This window comes from Hydra vulgaris, chromosome 02 (genome assembly GCF_038396675.1).
Source record: "Hydra vulgaris chromosome 02, alternate assembly HydraT2T_AEP".
Taxonomy (NCBI): Eukaryota; Metazoa; Cnidaria; class Hydrozoa; order Anthoathecata; family Hydridae; genus Hydra; species Hydra vulgaris.
The window spans coordinates 60,977,471-60,988,186 of record NC_088921.1 but is presented as its reverse complement, the minus strand read 5'-3'; the positions used below and the strand labels follow the sequence as shown (position 1 = coordinate 60,988,186).

The following is a 10,716-nucleotide window of genomic DNA, read 5'->3' as shown; positions in this document are numbered from 1 at the left end:
AAAGACACTGGCGCACGGTTAGAAGATTTAAAAGTTTTTATAGTTTTTTCAATATTTCAAAATTTTTCTTATTCAAAGTAAGCGTAACTATATACAACTGTTAATTATAAACTAAATACAGAATGAGATCTTTACCTTTTGAGAACTGAGAGAAATTTGTGATAATATTTAAGAACAATATTCTTGAATAAGTTAAGAAGCCAATATCATCATCAAATATGATTCGAGTCATAAACTAATAAAGTAAAAAAAAAATACATTTTTTGGTTCTTAAATTAAAAAAAAAGATTTCATAATGGTTGATTTAAAAAAAATAGTAGCTATAATTATAGTTATTCAAAAAATTTGAAGAATTTTTACAAAACATTACATCATCCGTGTTTGACTACTAATCGTTTTCGTTTATTTTCAATTGTTTCATTATCTCTTATTTTCCTTTTCTTTTTACCTTTTGGAAAAACGAATTCATTTATTTTGGGTAAATTGCGTACCTTTTTTGGCAGTATTCGTTTTTGACCCATCCATCTTATTCCATGAACTTTAAATTCGTGAAGAATTAGATCTCGTTTAATGTTAAATAAACGATCACATATAAAACATGCAGGAGGACCTTTCACGTTTTCAACTACACACAAAGCATTTTCGTTGCTTTTCGCAACATTTTCAACATTTTTCTGTTCATGTATCTGAGCATTCTTAAAAACAGAACGTCGTCCTTTGCATTCATACCAATGCTTTATCATCGCTCCTTTATAACTGAATTTCTTTTTGCACTTAGTGCAATTAGATGCCGAAACGGCTAATTTCGGTATGCCGTTAGGCCAATACTCTAAATGGTTTTTTTCCATTATTTGATGACGAGTTAACATATGAGTTACTAAAGCTTTTCTACGAGCAAAAGTACGCTCACATTTTGGACAATCTAAGGATATCTTGGTATCAAGGGCTGCATGAGGTAACTTATTTTTAAACAATGTTGGGGTTAAATCGCTTACAGTGCTGATGGATGGCGTCGATTGATTTTCAACGGAGTCAATTGATTTGTGGGTTTTTCTAAAATGCACTAAAAAACCTCTATAATTGCTAAATAATTTCTTGCATTTAAGACATTTATGTTGTTGAGGAATAAGGTCTGAACATTGATTTTTAGTCGAAGTTATTTTTGCAGAATCCATAAGTTGAAAATGGCAATTATTTGTTTCGGAGTTCACGGAAATATTTTTTTCAGAGAGTTCTTGGGCCATTCGATCAGACTCAAAAACAACGCTGCTGTGTTTGGTTTCTTCAACAGACAGTAAATCTATACACTTTTTCCCCTTGTGAAAAAGTTTAGCTAGTTTAATTTTTTCAATATTATTGACTTTTTTCATACCATGAACACGAGTATGATGAAATTGAAGACCAATAGAGGTTTTGGTGACTTTATTACAAATTGAGCAAATAAACTTGTTTTTGTTAAGATTTGTTTTTGGAACCACTCGCTCTAAATTTTCTTGGTAATGAGTTTTTAATAAATCATTCGGAGTCACCTTTGTATCAAACTTAGAAGCACCTTTGAAAATGACCTTGAGAGTAGATGGTATACTGGAAGAATTAGTAGATAAATTTAATGTCGCATCTGTTGTAGCAATTGAAAGATCAGTAAGTTCCTTCTTTTCATGACAGTTTAAATCAGATGTTTGCATCACTAAATCACATTGGTCACGCTTATATTCATCGCTTTCTGGTTTATATTTATCACTTATCGGCTTCTTATGAAATATTAAGTTGTGACTGTTTAAATCAATCATTCTAATGAATTTCTCACCACAGTCATCGCATGATATTTTTGTATGCAAACGCTCAGTGTGATCCTTTAAGAGCATCCACGTTTTGAAAACCTTAAAACATTTGATGCAACGGTAACCATTAAACCTTTTATGATGGATTTTTAAATGTTGTTTTTTTAGCGCATCTGAAATAAAAAACTCTGCACAAACGTCACAAGTAGAAGATGCTACACCTTGCATTTTCTTAACACATCTAAACTTGTGTTTTACCAGAAATTTATTTGATTTAAAAATTAACATACAACCTTTGCAGATATGTCCACCCTTATACTTTGATAACAGCTTTTTAGTTTTAACTAAATTGTTCATAGAAGAGGGATTTTCATTATTAGGAATATCAGTTTTGTCTGTTAAATTAGGACTCATTTCATTTTCTAATGTATCAGAAATAACATGTTCAACACCAATATGCTCTATTAGTAATTGATTAGAGTCAAAAGAAAGCTTGCAAAAACGACATTCATAAACAACCTTTACTGACTTATGGCGAACGTAATGTTTACTAAGAGCATCTGCTGTTTGAAAATTTTTGTTACAGTATCTGCATTTGAATTCTAATGTAATTTCTTCATGCATAGAGATGTGGTCTAATACAAAACTGTGATGCTCAAAAGGAGTACTACAAATACCACATCGAAACGGCATACGTACTTTATGTGTTTTGATTCTGTGTTGATTTAATTTCTTTAATGAAATAAAAACTTCTTCACAATCTTGACAAATCATTTGAGGATCAGTTTTTCCACATGCATTATTGTGAACCAAAAGTTCAGTTGCATTGTTAGACACGTGATCACATTTATCACAAAAAAAAGAATGTTTTTGAATGTTGTGCTCTTGAAGCATTACTTTAGAAATAAAATCATCGCCACAAATTAAACATTCAAACAAATCTTCAGTTGAAATAAAGTCTGGAAAAGTAGTTGTTTCAACATTAAAGTCACATTCAGATATTTGTCCCATTTTCAATTCAGTTTGAACACATGCTACTTGCAGCTGCTTCGAAAAAAACAGATTTTCAATAGGATCTGTTTGAATTGAAACTTCTTTTGTGCTCTTTAAAGGAATTAATAATAATCCTTCAAGACAACTTAATGATGAAACAATTGAGTTAATGTCATTGGCAGAATTCATTAAAATCATTCCATTATTTGGTAATTTAAATAAAGAATCATTAGCATGATTATAATTGTTTAACGCACCTGCAATTTTACAAGAATTATCACTGAAGTAAATATTAGGAAGACCCTCTGATGAACAAGATGCTTCTGATGAAACAAGGTTAGATACTTGTGTAGCAAAACTTGATGACTGACTAATATTATTTTGCACAGTTGAAGTAAAGCTACCAATTGTCAAAGTACTGTGTGATTCTAAAGCATTTTGGATTGTTGATGAAGAACTATGACTCATTACTGGAAAGTTTAATGTGCTATGAGACTGAGGTAAAACTATTGGGTTGCAAGTTTTATTTGCTAAATCATTGCATCTTAAATGTTTGTGGTTGAGACAATCAGTGTTAAGACAACAAAAATGGTGATGCCCCTTTGCTTCTAAATACTGACAAAAGTTTTGGATAGTATTATCCTGTGATAAAGTATGGTCTTGGGAAGAAATTATTTGATCTGGGGTAACAGGAAAATAACTAGATATTGAATTTGAGATCAATCTTTTACCAATATTTTGAGGAACAAACATATCTTCTATTGGTTGATAAGTTGTTCTTGCCAAAGAAACTGGTCTTGGAGTACATTCAAAATTTTTTTGTGAATAATCGTGTTTAAAAGTTTCAGAATTCCGTACAGACATATCAAATTTATTAATTGAACGTGGATTAGTTACTTCGATATTTGGTGACCAATTATTTTGTAAACTATTATAGTCATCATCATAAGAATTTTCAAGAACTTTTACATTTTTATAATGAGAGGTTTTTAACAAAGAATTGTTTTCGATTTGATAAGAAGTACAACTAGAAGTTGGTTCTGGTTTAATATGACTACGTATGTGAGCCACTAAACGATCTAATCCAGTTTCGCTGAAGTTACATAAAGAGCATTGCATAGTTTTGACATTAACCTCTTTAATATTCATACCTATAATATACAAAAATAAATTGATAAATATTACTTTTTAACAAAATAATAGTTCTAGTTTATTGAAATAGATTATTTCTAATGGATAATCAAAGTAAATATAGTAAAAAAATAAAAGTAAAATATATATGAAGGGCTTATTGTGCAACAATGACAAGCCACACTTTTTTCAAAAATGAGTTATTATCATTTTTATAATCATAAATAGTATACACAGTTATTTTTTTGTTTTTTTTTGTCTAATATATAATATCCATTAGTATTTTTATGATGTATAAATTTGAGAAAATAATAGGTAAGCACTGATTTTATAGATTTAAATAAAACTTTAAAGTCATTTTTCTCAAATATTTGTTTTTGTGGCTTGTCGTTTTTCACAATAAGCCACAAAAACAAATTTACTCTGTTCCCTACAATTCATATAAAGAATTCTAGGGAACAGAGTAAATAGTTACTCTGAAAAATAGATATACCATAGAAAGTGCGAAATATCAAAATGATAAACTTGTTCTTATTTAATATATATTTTAATATCACCTAAAACAGAGGAAAATTATAAGTATTAAGTAAACATTGGCAGCTCTGATTTTTAAGTTATTTTGAAAAATTAAACAATTTGTAACTTGCGTAGTTTTAAAAAAAATACTCTTTGTCTATTACCTTGTTCCGAAACACATGGATTGTAATATACTTACATTGTTAGAAAAATGTTGACGTAAAAATTCTTAGCACTGTAGTAATAGCTGTTGACATATAATATGCTACTTTCTATTGATAGTAATAATTATAATAAAATTTTAATATAATTTCGCTTAGAGACCAAACATGATAAACTTAAAAAATAAAAATTATTAGATAATATTAGGGATTTGTTGAACCAACATGATAAACTTAAAAAAAAAAATTTGATAGTTTTGATAAAAAAAGAATTTGTTAAATGTTCAAGGGGATCCCATTTTATATTTAAAAACTTTTTATTACAGTGTGATTTTGATATATAAAGAACATATTTAGGTTGTATGTATAGTCATTTTAAATATTTGTTTTTTGTGATACACTAACACATATGTGTATATATATATAAATATATATATATATATATATATATATATATATATATATATATATATATATATATATATATATAAATATATATAAGTATATATAAAAAGTGACCATATTAAGCAGGCCTTCCCAGAAGAGGCGTGCGGTCGGTCGCTTTGAGTGACCACGCATATATATATATTTTTTGAGAGTTTGGCCACGGTTTTTTAGCATATATTAATGACGCATTTTTAAAAAGGCGCTGAAAAAACCTAACTAAATTGTCGTATTATTTTTATTCATAACTTATTCCTATTATTAATATAAAAATATGAACATAAAAATGAAATATATATATATATATTTATACTTATTTAAAAAAATTTTTTTTTTCTTATTACAATTTTTTTTTTTTAATGTCTAGTAAACATAAAAAAAAAATTTATTTATTTATATTTATTTTTTATTTATTTATATTATAATTATTTATAATATATATTTTTAGGTGTTGATTTTTTCAGCAACGATATTTGAGTCGAAAAAATAAACAGAAAATGTGACCGAAAACTTTTTTAATCTATTTTGAAAAATATGCTCTGCCGACGTGGGATGCGAACCTGGGTCTCCGCGGCACTATGTAATGCCTTAATCGAATGAACTAAACGTTCATATCCTTATCCAGAACCTTGTAGATAATAATTCTTCTAGAACTTAGAAGTTATTTTTTGTAGAAAGACATACTTATGCGAAAAAATTTAAAATTAGAAAAAAAAAAAATGTAAAATAAAAAAAAAAAAATTTTGTTATAAGAAAAAAAAATTCAAAAAAAAAATATATATTATTTTTATGTTATAATTTCCTTATTAATGAAAAGAATAAATTATTAAAAAAATTACAAAATAATACAACGAATTTAATTTGATTTTTTCAGCGCCTTTTTAAAAATGCGTTATTTATAATATATGCTAAAAAAGCGTGGCCGAGTTATCCAAAAAAAAAAAAATATCCGTGTTCACTCAAGGCGTGCGACCGCACGCCTCTCCTGGGAAGGCCTGTTAAGTGACCAATCAAATGGAGTAATATGTAATTATTGCAAAAAGAGCTCAAACTAAATTATTTAAAAAAATAGAGAGAGAGAGAAGACCTATTTAAATCAATTATATATTATATATGATATACTTAGCAATATATCAGTTTAAAGCCATCTACATCCGCAGCATCAAATAAACCTAACCAATCGGAAGAGGATAAGGAGCAAGATTGTTGAAGCTTTACTAGTGATTCTTCTTATCAACAGCAAACATCCATTTAAATATTTGTTACTACAACAACAAGTAATCAGAAAAATAAACTGGGTTTGCAAGTTGCAAGGTTTTTCTATACAACAAATATTCCATTCAATCTAGCAGAAAATCTTGAATATACCAAGCTGCTTAAAAACTCATACCTGGTTACAAGCCACTAAATCGAAAACGGGTATCTTTAGAACTTCTAGTAAAGTTAGATAAAGAAGTAATCAATTAGAAATCATCCATAAATTATGTAATGCAAACTTTAACAATAAACAAAACATAAAAAGATTAAAAGTTTTTCCTCGCAGTCTTAATTTAAATAATTATATATATATATATACATATATATAATTTTATATATATATATATATATATATATATATATATATATATATATATATATATATATATATATATATATATATATATATATATATATATATGACATATTTATATACATATATTAGGTAATAACCGAAGCTTGAAATTCTGGAAATCGGTACCGCCAGATTTTGTTAAAAACCGATTAATCCATTTCAGCAACAAAATGGCAGACTGATCTAAATATCTAACAAAATACCAAAAGACCAAATAACAAAAAGAACATGTTTTTTACAAAATAAAACAGAAAAACTCAAAAAGTATTTATAGAAAAACATCAATCTGCATATATGCAGAGTGGTGTTTTTAAACACCACTCTGAGCATGACGTCAAATATCAAATGTATTTATGTACATATATATATATATATATATATATATATATATATATATATATATATATATATATATATATATATATATATATATATATATATATACATACATATATATACATATATATATATATATATATATATATATATATATATATATATATATATATATATTTATTTATTTGTGTGTGTTATCGCGCGAGAGTTGGGGCAATGCGATTTATGCAGAATATTTTTTACCTTCCTAACCTCTGCTCTTAACACAGCACAGCTCGCTGTGATTAAGCTGCACAATAAATTTTCAAATTTATTGTGCAGCTTAATCACAGCGATACATAACAAAAGTGAGGATTTTTCTTTGTATTTATTTTATATTAGTTAATACTTTATATATTCATACATATATATATATATATATATATATATATATATATATATATATATATATATATATATATATATATATATATATATATATATATATATATATATATATATATTATTATTATTATTATTTTAAATTGTGCATATATATATATATTAATATTTTATATTGTGTATATATATATATATTAATATTTTATATTATATATATTAATATTATATATTATATAATTATTATATATATATTATATATATATATATATACACACATATATAAATATATATAAATATATATATATATATATATATATATATATATATATATATATATATATATATATATATATGTGCACTCTACTGCCCAAATCCCTAAATAAATTAGTTAATAAAATATATATATATATATAAAATATATAAAACTATATATACATATATATATATATATATACACAAAAAAGTATTGTGAAAAAAACTATTGCTACAAATTTTATAAAAAAATATTCCTTTTAAAATGTCATTAAAAAAAAAAAAAATTCAATTTTGCACAATGTTGCTTTTTTGTATATAAGTAATAACTTTTATTTAAAATTGTTGTTATTACTGAAATCACCCACCCAGGTTGGTATTTTAATAACAAACCCAGGTTGATATTTTAAGGAGGAAAAAAAGTTCAGTGATATACAGGAGGGAGTGAGTGATTAGGGTTTAATTAGTGATATAAAGGAGGGAGTGAGTAATTAAATTTTTTTATTTGAAAAACTTTTCAAATAAAAAAAAAAAAGTCATCATTTTTAAACTCTAAGTGTCTGAAAGATATTAAGACATATACAAGTAGTACAAACATATACAAGTATATATACATATATTTATACATATATAAATATAGATACAGTATGTCAAAAAAATTACCCCCTTAAGATTTTTTCATAAAAAGGAATTTTTTTATGCTTGAAATAAAACTTTTTAACCTGACTTTTTTTTTTAATATTGAATTTGTATTAAATAACATTTTCATAACAAGAAAATAATATTTGTATCCTTAAAAAAAAACTATTTATTGAATCAAAAAAATTGGTCAAACCCCTGAATATTGTTTTGTTAAGATAAAGTTAATAATCAATTAATCCGTCTTTTGCCTAAATGACTGCACAACACCTTTTAGGCATTGAATCTATTACGCTTTTTACCTTTGTGGATGAAATTTTTTTCCACTTCTCAATGAGAAATGTATTTAATTGAGACAAACTAGATAGTTTTTGTTCAGCAACTTTAATTTTAAAAAGATTCCATAAATTTTCATTTGGATCAAGGTCTGGCAACTAAAGAACCCAATCTAACATTGTAATACTGTTTTTTTGAAACACTAAGTAGTTAACTTGGATGCATGTTTTGAGTCTCCATCCTGTTGAAATATGAAATTGAGAGATAAGCCTGTTTTTGTGGTGCCTAATCTCAGCTTTCATTTTACTAAATCATTTTATTAAATCAGCTCTTTTGTCATTATTTTGTAAATAAACTTGAATTTTAAAAACACCACTCCAGGCAAAGGAACAATCATTTGTTCTATAATAAAAAATAAAAAAACAAGTTAGAAGTGTATAGAATATTGCAACATTTCAATGCCTAATGGTACCTCCTCTATTTGTAACTGATGATCTCATATATTTAGGATTTAGGCATTCATCATTTTTTCTTTATTTGCATACAATATCATTAGAAACAAACAAACATATTTTTGATTCATCTTACCATAAAACTTGTCCCTATTGATTGATAGTCAATTGTGAATGTTCCTTAGCCCAAGCCAATCTTTTCTTTTGATTCTTTTTACATAACAAAAGCATTTTTAAGGCAACTCTACCTACAAACCTTAACTTTTTAAGTGATTGTGAACAGTTAATGATATATAAGGTTATACCCTGATAACCTGTAAATTGTTTTCTAACTTTGGTGCAAATAGTCATTTATCAACTTAGTTAAATTTTCCTGACAATTTCTCTATTAATGCATGTGGTAGTCTTAGCTGGATATAAAAATTTTTTGATAGTGCAAATTTTTTTTAAATATTTATTAATGATATTTTCTCACTATTAATCTTAACATTTCAATAGTTTTCTATATTCTTTTCTATCCTTATAGTGTCCCAGGGTTAAGTTTTTTATTGATTCCTAAATTTCTTGTCTTTTTGCCATTATTTTATAATCGAAAATAAATAATTTTTTTTAATAATAAGTTTTTTTTTGATAACAATAAGCAAAAATCAATAAGTTATACTTATTGATTTTTTGCTCAAAATTAGTTTGAATACCTTCAATCAAATTTGTTTGTTTACGATTTTTTTCTGCAATTTTACTCATACAACTCATGCAACAGAAAAGATAAAATTAGGCAGTGATTTTCTGATTCAATGGGTAATTTTTTTTTTATACTTATAAAAATATGAATTTGTTGTTATAAAAATGTAATTTAATACATATTTTAGTGTAAAAAAAAATACAAAACAGTAAAGAATTTAAATTTAAGCATAAAAAAATTGCCTTCTATTGTAAAATCATTAGGGGGTAATAGACTTTATTAACAAACTGTATATGTATATGCACACACACACACACACACACACACACACACACACACACACACACACACACACACACATATTGCCAAATAACCTGTTAAGCACAATTGAAATAAATATTCGAATAAAACATTTTAAAAGTGTTGTTAATTTTATTCAAATACATATATATATATATATATATATATATATATATATATATATATATATATATATATATATATATATATATATATATATATATATGACATTGTAAAAATAAATATAAAAGAAATTAAACTCTTTATAAATAATTAAAAAAATAAACGGATATCATTGGCAACATCTTCTAGACACTGTTAAACATTACAAACCATTTCTAGCAAAAAAAAGTCAAATAACTAATATTAAAAATATCATTATACTCCAATGGGTTCCTACGTTAAGTTTTATTCTTAAAGGTGAGTTTTGCAAAGTTGACATAAAAGCAGTTTTTTTGTTTTAGAAGATCTTTTTATGCCAAAATAAGTCAAAGCTTACATGAGTCACTTTTCATGTAGGCGAGACTATAAAAAAAAACTTTAACAATAGCTGATCATCAAAAAATGAAAAAAAAACATGGATTTATATTATATACACATTATATCTTTAGCATAATAAAAAATAACTTTATACAATTTAATGTATTCAATAATTCATTGATTTGTTTTGATTTCATATTTATTCTTATATCATTAATTAAAATTAAATCTTTATTTAAATATTTTTTCTTAGATATCATAAATTAAATCTTGAAAACTT

General features: G+C 25.3%; 1 protein-coding gene across 5 annotated transcripts in view; it reads right to left on the bottom strand.

The window, feature by feature from the left end:
• Positions 1-206: 206 nt before the first annotated feature.
• Positions 207-10,716, bottom strand: part of LOC136077078 (zinc finger protein 91-like) — a 32,134-nt gene continuing 21,624 nt past the window's right edge. For 3 of the 5 annotated variants that reach the window (XM_065791598.1, XM_065791600.1, XM_065791596.1), the window contains exon 2: positions 207-3,925. In XM_065791598.1, the coding sequence (XP_065647670.1) occupies positions 372-3,923 (3,552 nt within the window). In that variant the 5' untranslated portion in view covers positions 3,924-3,925 and the 3' untranslated portion in view covers positions 207-371. Of the gene's footprint in view, positions 3,926-6,148; positions 6,292-6,416; positions 6,461-10,716 lie in introns of all 5 variants that reach the window. The other 2 variants (XM_065791597.1, XM_065791599.1) reach the window with 2 other exon arrangements.